This window comes from Lytechinus pictus, chromosome 6 (assembly GCF_037042905.1).
Source record: "Lytechinus pictus isolate F3 Inbred chromosome 6, Lp3.0, whole genome shotgun sequence".
In the NCBI taxonomy this organism is placed as follows: domain Eukaryota; kingdom Metazoa; phylum Echinodermata; class Echinoidea; order Temnopleuroida; family Toxopneustidae; genus Lytechinus; species Lytechinus pictus.
This window is the reverse complement of record NC_087250.1, coordinates 21786305-21810018: the sequence shown is the minus strand read 5'-3', so window position 1 is coordinate 21810018 and position 23714 is coordinate 21786305. Positions and strand designations below refer to the sequence as shown.

Below are 23714 nucleotides of genomic sequence, written 5' to 3'. Positions count from 1 at the left end.
GTGTTCAAGTGTAGTAATTTAGTTGAGCAAAGACATTTCAAGTGATTTCTGATTGATAAACTAGACCTACATAGGCCTATTTATGTTTTTTTCCTAGAGCGAGCGGTTTGGAAAAACATGTTCAAACCTGAAGTTGTGAAACTCGCTTTTTGGACAATTATCGCGCATTCCTTTTAAAAGAACATCCTTGCGAGAAGTTGCGAGCGTAAATCGCGAGCTCAAATTTTGGTCATTAATTCATGTACCAATAGGACCTGAAAATCAAACATTCCAAGAAGGGTTTTTTATCAAAGAGATGCGAAGAGTGCGAAGCACGAGCTGAAAATTTGTGATATTCCAACCTAAAAATATGACATTCTAAGCACGTTTTGTAACCAAGAACAGAATGAGTACCTTAATTAGCCAAAGATTTTGAGCCAAAGATTTTGTGAATTTCTAACCTAATGTTTTTATTTCAAATCAAAGGTATTTTGTTTTAAAAAGGGCACATATCATTTTGAAAAACGGGCACTTTCCATTTTGAAAAAGCGCATTTCTCCCTACGGATAGGGGGGGGGGGGGCAAGTGTTAGTGCCCCTGGTTTCGCCGCCCCTGACCCACTAGCGTACCTAAGGGGGGCAGACTGCCCCCCTGACGAGTCACAACTCATGCAGGGGACGTATCCCTACCCCCTAACGAGTCACAACTGATAAAGGGGACGCCCCCCCCCCCCTTTTGGAAGCCAAATTAATAATTTGTAATGTAAAAATGCAATAAAAACAGACGTGAACCCCTCTTTTGAACTTGAAGACTTTTTCTTTTTTTTGCTTGTCAATTTTTTTCGCGGACAAAATATCCTCCAAAAAATCCCCCCCCCCCCTTCTGGAAAATCCTAGGTACGCCAGTGCCCTGACCCCAAGGGTTATGAAAGTAAAAGAGAAAAGAAAAGGAAGACTCAAAGTGAGAGGTTTTGTCCGTCATCAAGCATCGATTGCAGACAGAGCCCTCTACGTTCATTGGGTCAGGAATATCAACATTGCGCAATATTGTGAGACTAAAGGCAGCGGCCGTCAGAATTTTCTGCCAAAAAAGTCAAAGCCAAAGGCTAAGATTTGGCGTTTTGACGGTGTTTTATCGGACATGCTGGAAGGACCTGTTTGCAGGGAGACAATTCGTGAGTAGATGACTCTTTATTTGGCTGGCTTTCTAACGATTAGTTTACAGGAAATGCAGTAAACATGGTAAAGCTTCTCCATTTCAATTTTGCTGTGTAGCGGAGGCTCGGAGCTGAGCCTCTCGAGTCGCTTGGCCGACACTCTGGCCCACCCAATTAGCAATGCATGGCTCGACTCCATGGAGCTCCGCTGCGCCCGCGGAATTGCAGCGCTAAGAGTTAGTATTAGTAACTTTATTAAAGATTAGGAAATGAAGTCAGGAAGTCAGACCACAACAGATGGCCTGTATTCAAAAGCGTTTCAATTATGCATATTTATCATATTATCATGCTACTGACTAGGGATTCACACTCTAGCCTCTGGCTCTAGTCTAGCCTCTAGGCTCTAGCCGTGGTTTTTTAGTACCAACTGGGAAGGTCAGTTATTTAGTTACGGTACTTAATGCAAACAAAAACAAACATTTTTTTAGAAAAGGGGGATGTGTCTGGAATAGACTAGGAGAGGGAAAGGAGGAAGTATCTATTCAAAAGATCTGCTTTGTGTTCAAATAGCCTAATCATTCTAATGTTAGTGGGATGTTTATTCACAAATTAATTATTCTTTGCTTTAAAAGGGAAATAAAAAGTTGAATTTATATTTAGTCTTAGATGAGGACAAGTAAAAAAATATCAGATTCAGAGTGACAAGTAGCTTTTAGATTTGTGAAAATGTGATAAATATCAGACAATAACCTTAAAAACATTGTTTTCACCATTTTTTTTTTCAAACTTTCACCATTCTGCCTCAAGTTTCTCCTATCCCACACATCATTTTATAACCAAGGCAGAGTTCCCATTGAATCTAATGGTAGGCACTCATTCAATGAACAAACAAGGTTCTCTACTACTCCCTGTGTAGTGAAATAAGGTTGGCAATTCTAGGCTTATTTTCTCTTGTTCTTGAGAACAAATACTTGATTTCATTTTTACATAATCAGTATCCATTGCAGCTATTCATATCAATTGACCCAGAAGTAAATTGAATTATTTTTATTATTTCATTTTACATTGAAAATAGAGATTGAAAAATGACAATTTTCTTGAAATTTTACTGTCCACCAATAGATGATGTATGCAAAATATGCCCAAAAGTCAAGTTTTTGAGTGCTCTGATGAATACAAAAATTATTTGCATGTTACTTTATATGAGAATGAATTGCAACTGTATGGAAATTAGTATTTTGGTCACAAAAGTGATATTTTAATGAAATTCTTTAATGTATGATGGGTACTGCATTGGCATACCATAGTCCTACATGTAAGATTCCCCACTGGCAGGGTGGTTGCAGTGAACAGGTGATGGTAGGTGGGTTTGAACAAATAAAGTTCTGGAAATGTGAACAATTTCTGAATAATCAAAAGTTGAATCAAAACAAATCAGATCAAAAATTGTGTTACTTATGATGATACTTAGTAAATGTTTGTTATTCTTTTCACTCAGTTATTTCAGTCATCATCCTCTCACTATGGCAACCAAGAGCGCTTCCTGTACTCCGGAAGAACTGGAGTCTCTGTGCAGGGCTGGTGTGGGATTCCTGTACGAACCAAGCTGTGACGTTAATGAAGTTTATGATCGTGTGTTTGTTGGTGGAGAGTAAGTCTTGATAGTCAGAATGGCCCAAAGTGACAAAGGTGGTTTTGAAAACCTTCAGTTAAACCCATGGTTTATGCAGATTTCCTGTATAAATTACGCTTGTTTACCGTGTATGTTAAAAAATATCCAATGCTGATGCGTGCTTTTGTCCAAGTGTGCCATTTAATTCTAGTGTTTGTAGGAGGAATCCTTAAAGGGAAATCCAGCCTTGGCCATAAAATGTTGTGTTGAGAAGGAGAAAAATAAATTAAACAGAATGGGCAAAGTTTGAAAGAAATCGGACAAGCAATAAGAAAGTTATAGCTGCTTTAAAATTGAGATCACTAATAGTATGTAGATTTCAAATTGGCAACTGGGTAAGTATATTATGACAAGGGGCAAGGACAACTTTCCCATAGGCCATGTACTTTATTATCAGGGATTTGTGGTTTTCTCATAAGTACCCATTCCCCTGGGGCAGTAATCTAAATATAATCCAGGTAGTATATTGTTTTATGTCCTCATGAAAGAAAAATATAATTTGAAATAAAACTTTTGGGAAAAATGACATTTTAGCCATAATATGTATTGGAGTACATGGAAGAGTAGTCCTTGCCTTACATCACTATGACATCCCATATGTGGCAAATTTGAAGTCTCCATGGGTGTAGTGATTACCAATATTTACAACTTTTAAAAATTCATAACTTTCTTGTTGTTTGTCCAATATTGTTCAAACTTTCACCTATCAACTTGTCTGATTTTTCTTTTTCTTATAAAAACAAGTTTTTATTTGGGTTGGATTCCCCTTTAATTCAAAACAGTGGACTCAGTTAGCGTGGTTGACCATGACAACAGGCGTCAATTCAAAACCATCTTTGTGAAATTGGGCCGATGATTTCTTTGTTTGATTTCATTTTAATCTGCCTTCCAACAAACTACACAAGGCGATGATTGGCAGTATAATGGTCTGTAAAGGAGAAGAAGGTGGATGAGGGGAGGGGGGGGGGGGATGGAGAACGAGGGAGGAGTTTGATTTTGGAATTTAATGAAATTCATGACAATTATTTTTCAACTTATATAATAGAAAATATTTACATTGCATGTTCTTAACTATAAGTCAATCTATTGAATAATTTATCGAAGCGTTGTATGGAAGCTTAAAAGTGCCACCCAGATGTTCAGATAATAATCTTGTTATGTCTACATCCCTTAGAAAAAAATGTCCACATGACGAGATATGTCTACATCCTGTAGGAGAGATGATGAGATGACAATATCTTGGATCTCATCATATCTACATCCTGTGGGAGAAGAATGATCAGATGACAAGATCTTGGATCTCGTCATGTCTACATCCTGTGGAGGAGATGATCAGATGACAAGATCTTCGATCCGTGATCATGTCATCTGATCATCTCTTCTAAAAGATGTAGACATGACGAGTTACGAGATCATGACATCTGATCATCTCTTCCACTGGATGTAGACATGATGAGATCCAAGATCTTGTCATCTGATCATCTCTCCCACGGGATGTAGACATGATAAGATCCAAGATCTTGTCATTTGATCATCTCTCCCATGGGATGCAGACATGACGAGATCCCAGATCATGTCATCTCATCATCTCTCCCACAGGGTGTAGACATGACGAGATCCAAGATCTTGTAATCTCATCATCTTTTTTCAAGGGTTGTAGACATGACGAGATTATTATCTGAACATCTGGGTGGCAATTTTAAGCTTCCATAGCATTGTGATGTTTCAGCCATTTTGAGACTTGCTTTGTTATCAGAGGGTTATGTGTTTGATTCCTGTCATGTCCTCCTGCCCTTTTTAAGGCATCGATCCACACTTTGAAACTCTCCACCCAGGTGTTAAATGGGGACTCTGTAGGATGCAATTAAGTACATGTATGTGAGGCAGTTGAATTTAGAAACTCTTGTTAGAATGTTCCCCTGGGCCTAAGGAGTAGAAAGAGGTGCATACAATGTGTGCGGCCAAGCCAGGGGTAAATGAATAAAGCCTTTAGATATTGCTTGTTTTGTTTTAGTTTGTTTTTTTCTTTCTTTTTGTAAATTTATTTCACATCTCCTAAAAATTCTGATGCATTTGTTGTGAAAGTGGAATATTGTTGGTGTTATGATGTAAGGTATCTTGGCTAATGCTCAAAGTTTTCTTTCTGTATTGGTGATTTTTTTTTCTTATAGAGTTTGAGTGGAATAAATATATGGTTGATCAATCGACTGAGTTGCTATTCTATTTTAATCTGACAGTGTTTACTTCACATTTTTTTCTCAGAGAAATAGCCAGGGATCTGAACAAGCTTGCAGACCTAGGTATTACTCATGTGTTGAACTGTGCTGAAGGCCCGGCGAGGATGTTTCGGGTTGATACAAATCAAGCATATTATGTTGTAAGTTTTGGCACGTTGTGGTCACAAGGTTTTGAATCTCACCTTCCAAACAGAGGGCTGTGGGTTCGAACCCTAGCCATGGCATCTTTTCTTTTAGCAAGAAATTTATCCACACTGTGCTGCGCTTGACCCAGGTGAGGTGAATGGGTGATCGGCAAGATTAATTCCTTGAATGCACTGAGCACTAGTGATGGTAGCTCGAGCTAAAGCGGGGGTAGTAGTAGCAGCATATTGTATCATCGGGCCAAAAGTGCTATATAAAAACCAGCTATTATTATTATCATTATTATTGTTATTAAGTTACCAAAGTACACTTGACTTGGCTCTAGGCCAAGACCAGCAAATGTGACGTGAGGCCTTCCTCGAATCCTTTCATGATTTTGTATAATACTTGTTTTTTCCAAAAGGTTTTTTTTTTTCATTTGAAAAACCAAAATTTAAAATGGTCTTTTCTAGTCATAAAAATGCCCATAATCTTTAATTGGTGACGCTGACGTACCATGAATTCAGGTTATTAAGAGGCACAGGAAATCCCATTTTAAGGTTCACAAAGTGTTTCAGGAGTGTTTAAAGTTAAATATTCAGCAGATAAGAGCATTGTTTTGTTGTAATCTACTTCTCCATTCCTTTCAAATAATAATTATTTTGGCTTCCAATATCGTTGAAAGGTCTTTCAAGATGTTGGGGTGTTGTGGTCTAGTGGCTACGAATCGCGTCTTTCAATCAGAGGGGCGTGGGTTCGATTCCCGGCCAAGGCGTGTTTTCTTCCAGCAAGAAATTTACCCGCATTGTGCTGCACGCAACCCAGGTGAGGTGAATGGGTACGCAGCAGGATTAATTTGTTGAATGTGCTGAGCGCTGGAAGGCAGCTCGGGCTTAAGCTGGGGTAATAATATATATTGCGCCTTGGAATAGATTAGTTCTTGATAGATAGCGCTAAATGCTTTTTATTGTTATTAAGATTTGTTTCTTTTATTATTTTCTTCATCATTCTAGGATGCAAACATCAAATACTGTGGTCTTCCCGTCTCTGATGAGCCCAGGGCTAACCTAAAACAGCACTTTGGTACAGCCGTTCAGTTCATTGATGAAGTACTTGCACAACAAGAGGGTACGTTTCATTTATACAGTTCTTTTATTTTTCCTGGATAATAATAATAATATGCATTTATATAGCGCCATCTAGTCTTTCGGAGGAGACTCTAAGCCGTCGGTCCTGTGTAAAGGAGAGTCACACCATTTGCACGTTAAAAAACCTACTCCTCTTTTCGTAAAGAGTAGGGAAGTTATCCCGGGGAAGTAGTTAACCTATTAATTTATTACTGATAATTACTATTTTATCATCCTGTTCCTTTGTAAAGTTGCATTAGGGTAATTTGTACTGTAACCTTTCCAGATTAACTGTCTGACACTTATATGACACGCATGTGTTGATAGTGTCGTTAATTTTTCATCAATCAATCAATTATATAGCGCCATCTATCTAGAAATATTCTATTACGAGGCGCATTGTTATTATTATTATTGTTTCCCGGGCTTTAGCTCGAGCTGCCTTTCAGTGCTCATTGCATTCAAGGAATGAATCCTGCTGGTGCCCATTTACCTCACCTGGGTTGAGTGCAGCACAATGTGGATAAATTTCTTGCTGAAGGAAATTACGCAATGGCTGGGATTCGAACCCACAACCCTCTGTTTCAAAGACTAATCCACTGGGCCACAATGCTCCACATGGATCTACATGTGGGCAGGGGGACACTGGAGAATTTTGAAGGGGGCCACAAGCAGCACTTTGGTAGTTCATTTCATTGATGAAGTTCTTGCACAATAGGTTAGGTTTCACTGCAGCACTTTGAGTTTTCCCGCTTTTAGGAAGGGGGACATGGGAATATTTTGATGGGGGGTGGCACTTATGTACTGCTGTTCAGTTCTTTGATGAATATCTTGTGCACAGCAAGAGAGTAGGTTCCACTGCAGAGCTTTTAGTTTTCCTTGTTCTAGGAAGGGGGAACACTGGAGGATAGCTTTTCAAAATGCAAGAACGGTGAAGGATATTTAGGGGTACCATGAACAGAGCATAAATCAACCAAACTACACATAACACTTTATCATTCTCTTTCAAACTGATCTATTCCAATGTATTTGACCATGTTTGCTTACCCACAAAATGTAAAACCTTAAAAGGTTTTACATTTTACATATTTACTCCAACTCAAGGCATAATATATGACATTGACATTCTTGACAAAATAGATTATCAGAAATATCAATTGTAGCTTTCAGGTATAATTTCATTTTAATTCCTGGAATTTTCAGTGTTTGTTTGAAAAAGATAATTAATTTTTTAATAGTTAGTGGCACAATGCGGAGTTGAGGTAACTTTGATTTGGTAAGCTAGGTTTTATCATTTATTTTTATTATTTTCTTTCCAGCCAAGGTGTTGATTCACTGCGTTGTGGGATTCAGTCGGTCGGCGACGGTGGCCATCGCATACCTTATGATCAGACGTGGAATGACCGCTCAGGAAGCAACGTGGGCAGTCAGGAAAAAACGGGAGATTGGACCCAACGATGGTTTCTTAGTACAACTATGTGAACTAAATGCAGAATTACTTCCAAACTAAACAAGGATAGTGCTATATAGGAATAGTATATTGACTTGAGGTTGGTGTTTCGCAAAGCTGTTCGTAAGTTACGAGCGATTTTACAAACGACTGGTAAGCCAAGCTTGTAGTAAAGCTTTGAGCACAGGAACAGGAGCCCCTGGGGCCTGTTGCAGAAAGAGTTGCAATCAATCGCAACTCTAAAAATCATCGCAACTTGACTTTCAACCAATCAAAAGCGCACATTTGGGACTTGCGATTGAACTTTTGGCTTGCGTTTAAACACAAATCTTTCTGCAACGGGCCCCAGGGAGACTAGCTTAGCCGGGGTAATATAGGAGCACCTTGAGCACCGAACAAGGTGGATATGTGCGCTATATAAATCCTATATGATTATTCTTTTTAATATTAAAGCGCCACATTCTCATTGATGTTGATTTGGGGTCTAAGAAAGTATCACCAGTCGTTCGTAAAGCTGCTCGTAACTTAATAACAGCTTTATGAAACACCTAACCGGCGGGTGTTTCGTGCAGCTGTTTGTAAGTTATGAATGACTTTACATACCTATGGGCCCTGTGACGTAATACTTGGCCATTGAATTTTAGGCTCAATTTTAAGTTTGATCATGTAAAATAATCAATGCAGTCAATCGTAGACATCAGGCGGGTGTTTCATAAAGCTGTTCGTAAGTAATGAACGACTGGTGATCCTCTCTTTTGGTAAACGGTATACACCATTGGCGATGGTTTAGTGTGTAAGAAAGGTTCACCAGTCATTCTTAAAGCTGCTCTTAACTAACGAACAGCTTTATGTGATAGGGTGCTGGTGACTCTTGCGGTACGTGATGTGTCTCTATGCAGATAGCTTTGTTCATGTCGTTTGTAAAGTCATGCACGATTTTACATACAGGTTTATGAAACACGCACCAGGGGCTTGTTTCGTAAAGGACTTACAACTGTTGTAACTTTGCCATTATGGCAACTACCATGGTAACAGGGCTCAGCAGCCAATCAGAATCAAGGTTTCCATGGTAGATGCCATAATGGCAAAGTTACAACTCCTTTATGAAACACGCACCAGTGTCGTCTATTGAAAGAGTTGGGTAAACTTGTATTTGATTGGCTAAGAGGCACCATTACTGCTGTAATTCGGTGGATTCACAATGCGGTGGGCCATCTATCGATTGCAACAAACAGGGCCAAAGTTCGGGTGTCGACATCGTGCATAGGTAGCATACGGTGCTATTGTATTGTGACTGTGAAGCTTCAAACACGAAAAAGATTTGGCAAAATTAGAGGAAGAATTCACCGAAAACGGTCTAAACTTGGTAAACAAATCTGTGGCAAATTTATCTCCCTCCTGGACACTGCTAAACAGCATATACAAGCCAGTTCAGATGTGTCGGCCATCGCAGCATGATGGCATGCATGCACTAGCATGCAACAGATGATGATAATTCCCATGAGGCATTGCGAATTTCGGCCTATCAACCGATAGATGGTGAATCCACCAAATTATCGGATTGAACAGACTTAGTCGGATCAAACGTCCTTTCAGAAAAATGCTGCCCAGTTGTTCATGAAACACTTTTCAGGCAATGGGCTCAGTGGGTTGACAAAACTTGGATTGGCAAGACTCTCTCAATATACGACATTGATTAGCATTATTGAAAATGAATAGCGCCATCTTGTGGTGAAATTTAGAAAAAATGTGCTAGCAGGGGGACCACAAGTGTCTACTACATCTATAGGCTGCTTTAATTAAGTATGGACGTTCTTGGCCCCGTACCACAAATCTTAGAAATTAATCAAAAGGCTGATGTATGGTCGATTGCATTTATCATTATGTATACTTAATAGTAGAGATCAGCTTTAAGATTAATCGCTTAGGTTTGTGTTGTTAAGCCAATGAATGCATGAAGGTACATTGTAATCTCTTCAGGAGAGAAAGATCAATTTCCCATATTCACCAGAAGGTGGCGCTATTCATCAGTATAATTACATCCTTTGAAACAAACAAGTAATATTATATTATATGGTACTTTACATGTAACCTTTTACAGATTTCAAGTCAGTGACTGCAAATAATGATGGGAAACTGTATCAGCTTAGAATGGTCAGCTTTAAAGCATTTTAATAGGAATCAGCAGCAGCTAACAAAATCTTTTATACTCTCTGTTTGTGTGTGAGTGACATGTAATCAACATAATTTTAGTAATCTGATGATTTTTTTTTTATGCATCCTTTTTTGTTTGTACACTTTGATATGCATGTTATGCATTGTACAGTCGACAGGGCCCTGGGAACGATTTTTCACTGGGGGTGCTGATGTAAATTTGAAAAGCATAAAAATTCAAAAAAAAGTTTTTCACTTACAAATAAAGGTCATATTGGGACCAATGAATTTGAAAAGCATAAAAAAGGGGTTTCATTCCCGGGGGGGGGGGGGCCACTTACATTGACGAGTGGATACCATGCACGACCAAAAAAACATGTAAAAAGGATGTCTTTTTCAAGATAGGGCACGTTGCGTACGTAACGTGATAAGGGTGTCAAAAACACAAAAATATTGAAAAAAGGGTATCTATTTCGCTCTGAAAAATATACGTGTTTAGGGTCAAATATGCGGGGATGATAAAACAAAATCAAAATGTTTTATAAAGAATGTCCTTTTTGCCCCAACACTACGTGTTTAGAGTCCGATTTGCACGAGGTGTGAAAGGTGGGGCCGTACTAAACCAAAATAATGGTGTGTAAAGGTAAAACCGACGATCGACAGACCCGTGACATAACAATAAAATATCGTTGTACTTGTTTACGGGTTCATTTCAAGAAATACTTGCCAAGAGCATCGTTTTGTTTCTAATACTTGCTACGGGGTGCATTTTCAGAATATGGAAAATACATCGCTGTACTTGTTCAGGGGCTCAATTCTGGGAATACTTGCCAATAGTATTTGTTTCCAATACTTGTTAAGGGTAGGGTTTCACACGCCAATACTTGTTAAGGGGTGCATTTTCAGAATATGGAAAATACGTGTTTAGGGTGCTTTTCAAGACCCCGTGGTCGCGCATGGTATCCACTCGTCAATGGAAGTGGCCCCCGGGGGTTCATTACAAAATGAAGGTCATTTTCGTTACATGTTTCCATTTTACACATCTCCCGGAATAACTGGGGGTGCTGCCTATGGAGAATGATACACGCAGCACCCTCAAGGAAATCTTTTGGGGGTGCGTCACCCCTGCTTCCCAGGGCCATGACATTTGACCTGCATGGATTTATGCTAAAAATGTAGCATTGAACATCAGACAATGTAGTCAAAATTGCAGCATTGTTTTTTTTTATTCATATATTTTTCTTGCATTGTTAAACATGAAGAGCTGGTTATCAATTCTACGCCATTTTGAGGTCCAGCTATTATATTACCTTTGTTTGACTATAGGTAGCCTACACTGCATTCTGCGTCATGTAAGTCATGTAAAAAAAAAAATACTAGCAGAGGGCTCAGGACGATTTTACCTCGGAAATAGCTCAAAGAGCCCTGAAAAATACTCCAATATCACTGATTTTATGCAGTAGGCAGCCCCAAAAAATGTAAGAAAAATTGCCTGGTTTCAAAGTATTTTAATAGGTTACTTAGGTGTAACTATATATTAAAAGCTGCTGGGTTGAAGAAGTAGAATATTTTTTTCTCCCTGTCTCTCAACCATGCCTAAATAGACCTGACAATCAGAATTGTAGCTAGGGAATGCCCTTTTTTAAACCACAGATTGTAGTTGTATTTTTAAGTTTGGTCCGAGTTGAAAAGATCTTCAGGGTCCTGTAACAGAAAGGTTTGCAATTAATTGTGCGCTTGATTCTAACAATTGATTGTACATTGTAGTCAATGGAATCAATCGTAGAGAAATGTTCTATGATCATTGCTAAGCTTTGTGTTACGGGCCCCTTGTGTTACAAGTTGTTTTTTTATGCTTTTTTGTTGTCTTTCATGTGCAAATATAGATTTTTATTACCTCAAAAGGTGGATTTGAAATCATGTTGTGTTGGTAACCTTTTTATATCATTGAAAAAACAGAAGAGAATGGCCAGAGGTCCTTGATATATGGTAGTGGGATTTAGGCACCACTTTATTTTTAGTATCTTTAAAGGTAATTTCAGCTTTCTTCTGATAGCTGCCAGAAGTGAATGGATTGATGGGTGGGTGGGTGGATGAATGGATGGAGAAATGGAAGGATGGGTGGATGAATGAAGATAATTACTCTGTAAAATCATATAACTTTGAATAAGTGCACGAGTCAATTCTTGAATGAATGAAAGAGCGAACAAGCAACAGAATTGGTAAAGGTTAGATGGATGAAGGAATGGAAGAACGATTGAAAGGGCGTCTGACCAAATGAATGAATGGATTGATGAATGAATGAACGAATGAATGGATGGATGATTGAAGGAACAAATGAATGAAATAATTTCCAATGTATGGATTAATGAATGAATAAGAGTGATTCATATACATGTAGCGATACAATTTCTCATAGTCGCCATATGCCATTTATGTTGTAAATAATATATAGGCTAAATATGACAAATGCGTATATCTGTCCTAGTTCTTATTTCATTAGAAAGACAAATAGAAATCCTAGTGGTACAATTTAATCAGAACTGACATTTTAATTTCATTCAAATTTTTCAGCACAATTTAAATTCTGCGTATGGTTTATAATCTCCAAACGTCTTTTTTATAATGCACGTGTGTATATCTGAACAAATTGTTTCAAAACCAACTGACAGCCGAGTTTCATTTTTGTCAATAATGGAAATCATAAAAGATATAATACCTCCTCTTATCAAAATTATCATTATTACGCATCAATCAATGGTGAATTTCTTTTTTTAAATTACGATTGATTCTCGTTTAGGAATGTTGGTAATTTGTGTTCATAATTTTCCACTTAACCTGACGTTGACTATAAATTGACAATATACAATCATGTTAACTTGTCATTGTCCTGAACAAATATCAATGATGCCTTAAAATATACATGTATATGCATCAAGATTATTTCATTCGTCCGCGAATATAAGTCTACAAAAAAATGTAGTTTTCAATGGCTTTTAAACAAGGTGAAAATACAATATATCATAGAAATCGGGCCTATAGAAAACCCGGGGATAGAAAACTACTTTTCATAAACAAACAAAATAACTTAATAATAACTGTGCAATCTTTTGATACTCCTTAAAATTCATAATATAAGTCCTTCGAACAGACACACAGGGGCGGATCCAGGAGGGGGCCGAGCCGGCCCCGGCCCCCCCCCCTATTTTTTGACAACCTGCAGAAAAAGTGTACTATAGGAAAAACACTAAAGAAAAGTAGGAAAGAGGTATCATACCCAGGATGTGTAATTTACAACCTCGTAACGGCCGGCCCGACCCCGAAAGGAAACAAGAAAAGGGTGAGGGGAAGAATTGGAAAAAGAACTTTATATAAAAAATTTCGCTCGCGCTTTGCGCTCGCATTGCCTGTGCCAATGAATCCCATTCAAGAGGATTAAATGACACTTATATATCCAGATCTGAAATCAATTTGCACACAATATTTTAGCTCGCATCAAGCTTTAATTATTTTGTTTGTTTTACACAAATTGTTTATATCAATATTTTCAGCTCGCGCTGAGCGCTCGCATTGTTTGATTTGTGAGTTACCTATCCTTTTTGGAAATTCTTACCAAATTTTGTCAAAATGCTCCTTTATCATGTCAGTATATAAAACAATTGAGCTTGTGCTTCGCGCTCGCATTTATTTGTTTGAGACACACAGCCTTTTCTGTATTTAAATAAAAACGCGCTTAGATTGTCCAGTTTTCAGGTCGGAATATAAAAAAATTTGAGCTCGCGCTTCGCACTCTCATTATTTAATTGGTGATACTTGTATTCTCTTCATTAATCACTAAAAACAGTCCTAATTGAGTCCCTTTTCACGTTACTATGATAAAATTTCAGCTCGCGCTTCGCGCTCGCATTGTTTAGTTGGATACTTATCTTTTTCATGATTATAAAATCTCCTCAGAATCTTCAGGTCTAAGGACATAAAATATCAAAGAATTTGAGCTCGCGCTTCGCGCTCGCATTATATATTAAGACCACATGAGATACCTTATCTTGTTTATAACAATAAAAACTAACATATACTTAAAACTTCAGTCTCTAGTAAGGACTACCCCCTGAACCCCCCCCCCCCAAAAAAAAAAAAAATCAGATTATAGCGGCCAATCGAGAAAAATGTTGATGAAAATATTTTTCGGCCCCCCCTATTGGCGAAAGCTGGATCCGCCCCTGACACAGGCACTGGGGCTTCCTGTGGGTTACTGTTTTTGGAAATATTCGCATCCATCGATAGCAATCAAATCATTATCAGCAACATCCGCATGACGAATAGCCCGGCTGTTCAACTCGCAGACACTCTCATAGGCTCGTGTATTGAACGACACACAGGATTCCGTCATGCTACACAAAGATGCGCAATCGAGGGACGTCATTGGCTGGTGGGTGGCGATCACGTGGTTTAGAAGGCAGCGTCGTGTGTTGACTGGCGTGAAAATGGCGGACTCGTGGTTGAATTCTGCAGGTGAATAAGAAATTGTGATATAATCATACAAGAATGTCACAATTTGATCCCAACATATATAAGTTAGCATTTGACAAGAATTTGACGTTTCAAAGGAAAAATTTGAGAAGAGAAAGGGGGACAAAATGAGGAAGGAAATAGAAGAACATAAAATGAGTTTGGGATCCGTTTCATTTATTCAATTTAGAATAAGATGACATATTGAATTCATCTTGTTCACGGTCCACGTACCCCACCCCATCCCCGTAAACAAATCATACACGGGAGCTGGCCCTAAATAATAAAAGACTTCCGTTTTGTCCAGCTGTTAAAAATGTATGCGTTTATTATTATTTTGTTCATAGTATTGGAGTTAGAGTTTAAAAAACCCGAAAAATAATTATTGGGCAAGACATGAACTTAGCGCTTGGGGAAAATAGGCCAGTGCAGTATATTAGTGAGGACCTAAGATGAATTTACAAACCCATCATGAAACTGGTTACTTCATTGAGTAATAACTTGAGTTTTTTCATAAAACTCGTGCTTATAACAATAGCAACCTCATCCTCAAGCCACGAACGTCATTTTGATTATCGATTGCCAGAAATAGCATAATGGATAAAACCATTTAATTTTTTCTTGTGAAAAATCGATATCGCCGATCTGCCAAGTGCGTGGAAGTGTTTTTGATAGTTACCTTTTGGTTATTTTTTACTCGGTCAACAGTACACCAATCAAACGTTGTCATTGTTTGATGAAAATTGGCCATATGGATAATGATATCAACTTCGTTTCAGAGAAAATTATAATTTCAATATAGGCCGATATTTATAAATATACTTCATTTCGTTACGATCATTTTGTCGATGAAAAGCCTATAATGATATTCATTTTCCTATCATAGAGATTATCCCTCTCTCTCCACTTCTCTCTCCTTCTCCCTCTTTCTCTCCCCCTCTCTCCCCCTCTCTCTATCACTCTCTCTCCCCCTCTATCTATCTATTCAAATCATTTATTTAATGCTTTCATTAAAAAACAACATAAAAGACATAATAACATAGACAATATACAATACAAATAATTATGACATTAATAGGAAGCAAAACGATACAAACAGAAAAGAACCAAGAATGAAAAATTACTTTACTCGGATAGAAATGAAAGTATATATAAGGAGTGGCAGAAAGGCTGAGCCTTAAAAAAAACCAAGCTCCGAACATGATTACAAACCAAATTATGTAATGTATTACCGATTTAAACAAAATTTAAAAGGTACGTGTATACATGCAATCATCAACACCTATTTAAAAGAATTGGACAGACACACACAAACACACATGACACATCTTATTGAGTATAAATTATTTATCTATTTTCTATGGCCCGTATTCTGAAGTCGGGCTTAACCTAAACTCATGTTTAAAGTTGTGGTTTAAGTATGGGCAGCCAAAAGTATCATAATTTTTATCTAAGTTGTATGTTTCTTATGTTTACTGTGCTCTTTCCTGATTCATCGATGGTGAAGACAGTCATCTATTTATACTTCCTAGACAATTATGAATGATATGAGAGCCAAATGAGCTGAAGTATGATATCTCTACTGTTAGTGATTTATGTAACAATTGACTACCCATACTTAAACCACAACTTTAAACCTGAGTTTAAGTTAAACCCGACTTTAGAATACGGGCCTATCTATCTATGTAATGTATCTGTCTATCTATATACCTATCAATATATTTCTATCTATCTACGGCTATCTATCTTTCTACCTAGATATCTTCATATATATTTTTAATCTTTAGGATTATCTTTTAAGTCTCAAATGATTTGAATTCAAATCTTCTTGCTTTATATTTAATTCCGAATGGTTTGAATCTTAATCTAATATTAGGCTGGTCACTATTCACAGCCAATCTGGATTTATGTTAAATCCTTCGAATTTATACCCAAACTTACAACAGGTTTTAATGTTGGAATATAATAATACGATAAATCGAGATATTTATATTCTAATGAAGACCTTACCTGCTCTTGATAACAATCCAGTTGAATGAAATGTACTTAATACTAAACAGCACATGATTGTTGTTCTCAGCTGGAAATTCATTGTAAATTGTAGCATACTATAGGAAACGAATTGGAAACGATCGACTCTTCAACTGGGGAAATATAAAGTGTCATATCACATCTTCATTCTTGCAGCTATTGGCATTTTTCGCGCATGCGTATAAAAACTATTTTCCCAACTATAGTCCAAACGAGCAGGCTTGTCAGGATAACGTGCTATACAGGCCAGGAGGGATGGTCGTGCACGATTTCCTAAGAACTTTTCTTCCTCAATTCCTTTATTTTTTCTCACTGATATAGATTCAAAAAATAAATTATTCCGTTTTTGGAAAAAAGCAAATTAACAAGGCAACAATAGCCAAAAACTGACTAAGTTTACCTATTTAAAACAACAACAACAACTTTGTGTTTGAGTGTCCTTTTCTTTATTTCCCATATTTTTATATATATATATATTCTTAGTGGGGGCGGGGCACTGCTTTGACCATCGTCTTACCTCATTTTAGATCAGCCGGGTGAAAGGGGAATTTAATTACTTCATTCTTTTACTCCCATATGGAGAAAGTTCATGCATGTTTCACAACCAAGCACCAAAAACTTTATTTCGTTTTCCCCTTGAAAAATACTCAGGAAACAAGGTTATCTTGTTGTGTAGTAGGCTCTAATTATCTATACTAGAATGCAATTCATTCGACGGTCGCTGAGTTAATAATAATAATAATAATAAAGCGGTTCTTGTATAGCGCATATCACATCATGGCCCGAAATTCTTATTTTGATATAGCCATGGCCGGAGGTCCGTGATATATAGGCCTACGGATTGACAGGTTCCGATTGGTGTTAATGGTATATGGAGGGGGGGTTAATTTTGCGTTAGATTTGACACACTAATACAATCATTAGGCCTTTAATAATTATGTTTCACACTCCACCCCCACCCATTATATAACGTAAATAAGAGACATTTTTCATCTTGCTGGTCTTCATACTGAATATATTCCTTTAATAATTGTTTGACTCTTTTTTCATTTATTATTGAAGTATGAATATGAAATCACATTTACGAGGGTTGTAAACATAATTCTGGGTATACATATGCACTTGTTTTTTAGACTTTTATAACAAGAATAGGCCTATATGTTTTTCTATACACAACAAAAAAAGTAAGTCCCCCCTAAATCAAATTGCTGTAACTTTTGAACGGAATTATTTTGAAATATGATATTTCGTAGGTAGTTTTCTAAACTCATTAAGCAGCTTCTGGAAAAAAATGAGATTGATCGATTGATTCATGCATGAGTAAATAAAGATTGAATTAAAAATGATCATTTTTGAAAGTCACAAGAGTCGTTTTTCAGATTGGGCAAAAGTTGTTTTTAGGTGAATTTTATGGTGTTATGCTGTATTACTATCCATCATTTAGCCACTCCACACACAATTTTGATATTGTATGTTCATGGTTGAGTGAGCAGAATGTATTGCAGGGGCCGCGGAAGCGGGGGGGGGGGGCTTCAGCCCCTCCCCCCACTTTTTTTCCAAAAGCATGTAAGTAGTTAGGGGTTAGACCTCATCCTAATTGACCTTTGACCTTTGACCTTTGACCGCATGACCTTTGACCCCAACTTCCGGTCACTGTTGACCCCGTGACCCCACCTTCCGGTCAATCATGACCTTTGACCTTTGGGTACGCGGTAAACAGGAAATTGGATAATGGAGCGCGGGAAGCGATTTTAATTGGATAATGGAGCGCGGGAAGCGATTTTAATTGGATAATGGAGCGCGGGACGCGATTTTAATTGGATAATGACTCCGCGTGGGGACGCCATCTTAATTGGATAGTGAAACGCGGGACGCGATTTTAATTGGATAATGAGGGTCGGCGTGGGGACGCCACGCTTCAACCCGGAAATGATGGGGGTGAATCTTAAAGAAAGAGTAAAAAGCAGCGCGTGCTATAAAACCCGCCAACTTGGACACCCGGCGCATTCTGGACCTCGGACTAACCAGAACAGCTCTGCCGCAGGAACACCAATTTATCTACATGCCATGTTGATAACCGTGTGGATGTTGTTTGCGCTTTGTTGCTACGTAGTCACGACCAATACCACCAATGACACAGAGTGTAAGTTCGATGGTTGTAATCATGTAATATATATATATATATATATATATATATATATATATATATTACACTTTAATTTTTGTATTTTGACTTGATATATTACAGTTTTTACCTTTGGATTTAATCTGGGGCAACTTTTTTTGAAAAGTGAAAAGTTATCTTTCTCCGCCTACCGGCAGATATGTTGACCCAGACTTCCGGTCAGCCACGACGTCACCGTGAAATGGTATTACGACGCAGTTACGCAACCACCGTGATGTCATAGAATTACCCTTATCGAACCATCGGTATTGCACCACCGTGGCGCAATCGTCACGTATAGGATACGATGCACAAAACAGACGTATGATTTCTGCACAGTTTCCTATTTAAAAAAGGATCTTTTTTCGCCTACCGGCGGATATGTCAACCGCCTCGCATGACGTCACCGGCTACGCAAGCAAGCATCCTTGCAAAGAGTTGAAGAATCCAACGATGATTCCGAAACGAGCGTATCAGAAAGCGCTTTGTTGCTACGTAGTCACGACCAATACCACCAATGACACAGAGTGTAAGTTCGATGGTTGTAATCATGTAATATATATATATATATATATATATTACACTTTAATTTTTGTATTTTGACTTGATATATTACAGTTTTTACCTTTGGATTTAATCTGGGGCAACTTTTTTTGAAAAGTGAAAAGTTATCTTTCTCCGCCTACCGGCAGATATGTTGACCCAGACTTCCGGTCAGCCACGACGTCACCGTGAAATGGTATTACGACGCAGTTACGCAACCACCGTGATGTCATAGAATTACCCTTATCGAACCATCGGTATTGCACCACCGTGGCGCAATCGTCACGTATAGGATACGATGCACAAAACAGACGTATGATTTCTGCACAGTTTCCTATTTAAAAAAGGATCTTTTTTCGCCTACCGGCGGATATGTCAACCGCCTCGCATGACGTCACCGGCTACGCAAGCACCGTGATGTCATCCCAGGGAATTACCCTTTACCCGGTATTGCACCATCGTGGCGCAATCGTCACGTATAGGATACGATGCGCAAAATAGACGTATGATTTCTATACAGTTAAAAAGTGAAAAGTTATCTTTCTCTGCCTACCAGCAGATATGATCAAGTGCCTCGATCGCGGTTCACGAATCGATCGCCCCATGCACGGCCAACGCGCGTCATTGAACTTGGGATATCCTATTCAAGGTGAAAGCCGACTCTCTCTCTGCCTCTTATAAAAATTATTGGTAATCCAACATGTGATTATAATCCTGATAATAGTGACATCTCAAGCTCTACTCATTCCAGACTCTCCCCCATCAAAACTCTCTGACTTTTCCATACTGTTTTGTACATACTTCCATACTTTTCATTTTAACTCACATGACCTGCACGGCTCTCTGACTCGCAAAAGTATACTATATTGAAACCAGTAGATGACTCCTTTCAATCAACTTCATTCATCCGCAGTACAGATGGTGATAACATGAAACACTATACAGTCAAGGATGATTATTTTATTATTATTATCATTTATTCTATTCCATTTCAATGTAGATAGGTTCAGATAGTGTATAAACAGCATTGGTGGTATTGGTCGTGACTACGTAGCAGGGGTTAGACCTCATCCTAATTGACCTTTGACCTTTGACCGCATGACCTTTGACCCCAACTTCCGGTCACTGTTGACCCCGTGACCCCACCTTCCGGTCAATCATGACCTTTGACCTTTGGGTACGCGGTAAACAGGAAATTGGATAATGGAGCGCGGGAAGCGATTTTAATTGGATAATGGAGCGCGGGAAGCGATTTTAATTGGATAATGGAGCGCGGGACGCGATTTTAATTGGATAATGACTCCGCGTGGGGACGCCATCTTAATTGGATAGTGAAACGCGGGACGCGATTTGATATATGACTTTTTGATATTTGACTTGATATATTACAGTTTTTACCTTTGGATTTAATCTGGGGCAACTTTTTTTGAAAAGTGAAAAGTTATCTTTCTCCGCCTACCGGCAGATATGTTGACCCAGACTTCCGGTCAGCCACGACGTCACCGTGAAATGGTATTACGACGCAGTTACGCAACCACCGTGATGTCATAGAATTACCCTTATCGAACCATCGGTATTGCACCACCGTGGCGCAATCGTCACGTATAGGATACGATGCACAAAACAGACGTATGATTTCTGCACAGTTTCCTATTTAAAAAAGGATCTTTTTTCGCCTACCGGCGGATATGTCAACCGCCTCGCATGACGTCACCGGCTACGCAAGCACCGTGATGTCATCCCAGGGAATTACCCTTTACCCGGTATTGCACCATCGTGGCGCAATCGTCACGTATAGGATACGATGCGCAAAATAGACGTATGATTTCTATACAGTTAAAAAGTGAAAAGTTATCTTTCTCTGCCTACCAGCAGATATGATCAAGTGCCTCGCGGTTCACGAATCGATCGCCCCATGCACGGCCAACGCGCGTCATTGAACTTGGGATATCCTATTCAAGGTGAAAGCCGACTCTCTCTCTGCCTCTTATAAAAATTATTGGTAATCCAACATGTGATTATAATCCTGATAATAGTGACATCTCAAGCTCTACTCATTCCAGACTCTCCCCCATCAAAACTCTCTGACTTTTCCATACTGTTTTGTACATACTTCCATACTTTTCATTTTAACTCACATGACCTGCACGGCTCTCTGACTCGCAAAAGTATACTATATTGAAACCAGTAGATGACTCCTTTCAATCAACTTCATTCATCCGCAGTACAGATGGTGATAACATGAAACACTATACAGTCAAGGATGATTATTTTATTATTATTATCATTTATTCTATTCCATTTCAATGTAGATAGGTTCAGATAGTGTATAAACAGCAGATGTTTATACAAAGGTAAAAATAATGTAAGATATGTTCTCAAATTACGTTGTCACAACAAAATAATTAACTGTTCATTGTTAATATTAAAGTGAAGTTCTCGTTTTTCTATTTCTTCGCTTAACTTAAATATTGTAACACATGTCTATGGATGGCATTCAGAAAATATGAACACAATGATGTTCAAACTGTCATTTATGTTGACGGCGTTTTCTTGGATTATTATTATTCGACAAGCTGATGTTTGTGCCTTTAGTTGTAGGTTCCATCTTCACCCTCCGTTTCTTCTCCACCATCATCATTATCGTCATCGTCACCTTGATACTGGAATAAACCATCGAATTGTGAACCATGTCTGGCTAACACTCTCTGTACGGCTTTCCGGAATCCCATGCCATTCTCTAATCTTTCCGTGAGATCGGACACGATTTCACGATTGATGTCAGCGTCTTCGAGGTACACGTTCTGCTGCAAGAACTGAGAGTAAAGATCGAAAAAGATGCGTTTGATTGCCCACATTAGTTTCACGTGAGCCTTTTCTTTAGCGTCTTCCTCGTCCATTCCTTCTGAGATGTATTTCTGATATTTTTCGTCTCTCAAGTCCTCGGTGGCCGTCATGGCTTGCTCTAACCATCCTCGATAAGCGAGGTTGTCTTCAGTTTCTTCCATGTTTGCTGTCATTGACGATTCGTGTCCATCGCTTTCTGATACGCTCGTTTCGGAATCATCGTTGGATTCTTCAACTCTTTGCATTTGAGAGGGTGGGTCGGAGTCTTCATCTTCACTCGTTTCTTCTCCAGTATCATGCTCATTTTGTTCATGCCTCTGCATATCATACTTCCTACTAAAGGTTTTATCGCATCGTGAACAAGCGTAACGGTTGGACATATCCAATGTATTCATGTTGACTCGATGATTATTTGCTGGGAAATGAAGAAAATTAACGTTCAACCTTGTAATAATACGTAATCATGAAACGAGCGCGAAGGTACTTTGATTCTTACGGATTCTTACGGATTTTTGCGGATTTTTGCGGATTCTTACGGATTTTTACGGATTATAGCTTACGGATTTTTACGGATTTTTACGGATTCTTACGGATATTTACGGATTCTTACGGATGTTTACGGATTTTTACGGATTCTTACGGATGTTTACGGATTTTTACGGATTCTTATGCATCCTTACATGGGTCATTCTAATGTGGATGAACATATTTTCCTTGAGATTATATGAAAGCATTGATAAATACGTAAGAAATCCCTAAGAATCCGTAAAAATCCGTAAACATCCGTAAGAATCCGTAAATATCCGTAAGAATCCGCAAAAATCCGTAAAAATCCGTAAGCTATAATCCGTAAACATCCGTAAGAATCCGTAAATATCCGTAAGAATCCGCAAAAATCCGTAAGAATCCGTAAACATCCGTAAGAATCCGTAAAAATCCGTAAAAATCCGTAAGAATCCGCAAAAATCCGTAAGAATCCGTAAGAGTCCGTAAGAATCCGTAAAAATCCGTAAGAATCCGTAAGAATCCGCAAAAATCCGTAAGAATCCGTAAGAGTCCGTAAGAATCCGTAAGAATCCGTAAGAGTCCGTAAGAATCCGTAAGAATCCGTAAAAATCCGTAAAAATCCGTAAAAATCCGTAAGCTATAATCCGTAAAAATCCGTAAAAATCCGTAAGAATCCGTAAGAGTCCGTAAGAATCCGTAAAAATCCGTAAGCTATAATCCGTAAAAATCCGTAAGAATCCGCAAAAATCCGCAAAAATCCATAAGAATCCGTAAGAATCAAAGTACCTTCGCGCTCGTTTCATGATTACGTATTATTACAAGGTTGAACGTTAATTTTCTTCATTTCCCAGCAAATAATCATCGAGTCAACATGAATACATTGGATATGTCCAACCGTTACGCTTGTTCACGATGCGATAAAACCTTTAGTAGGAAGTATGATATGCAGAGGCATGAACAAAATGAGCATGATACTGGAGAAGAAACGAGTGAAGATGAAGACTCCGACCCACCCTCTCAAATGCAAAGAGTTGAAGAATCCAACGATGATTCCGAAACGAGCATATCAGAAAGCGATGGACACGAATCGTCAATGACAGCAAACATGGAAGAAACTGAAGACAACCTCGCTTATCGAGGATGGTTAGAGCAAGCCATGACGGCCACCGAGGACTTGAGAGACGAAAAATATCAGAAATACATCTCAGAAGGAAT

General features: G+C 38.4%; 1 protein-coding gene across 1 annotated transcript; it reads left to right on the top strand.

The window, feature by feature from the left end:
• Window positions 1-972: 972 nt before the first annotated feature.
• LOC129263678 (dual specificity protein phosphatase 3-like) lies at window positions 973-11802 on the top strand. The gene is made up of 5 exons (XM_054901578.2): window positions 973-1153; window positions 2634-2786; window positions 5070-5184; window positions 6181-6295; window positions 7614-11802. Exons 2-5 carry the CDS (start codon window positions 2659-2661, stop codon window positions 7802-7804), a joined length of 549 nt encoding a protein of 182 aa, XP_054757553.2. The 5' UTR covers window positions 973-1153; window positions 2634-2658; the 3' UTR covers window positions 7805-11802.
• Window positions 11803-23714: the final 11912 nt, after the last annotated feature.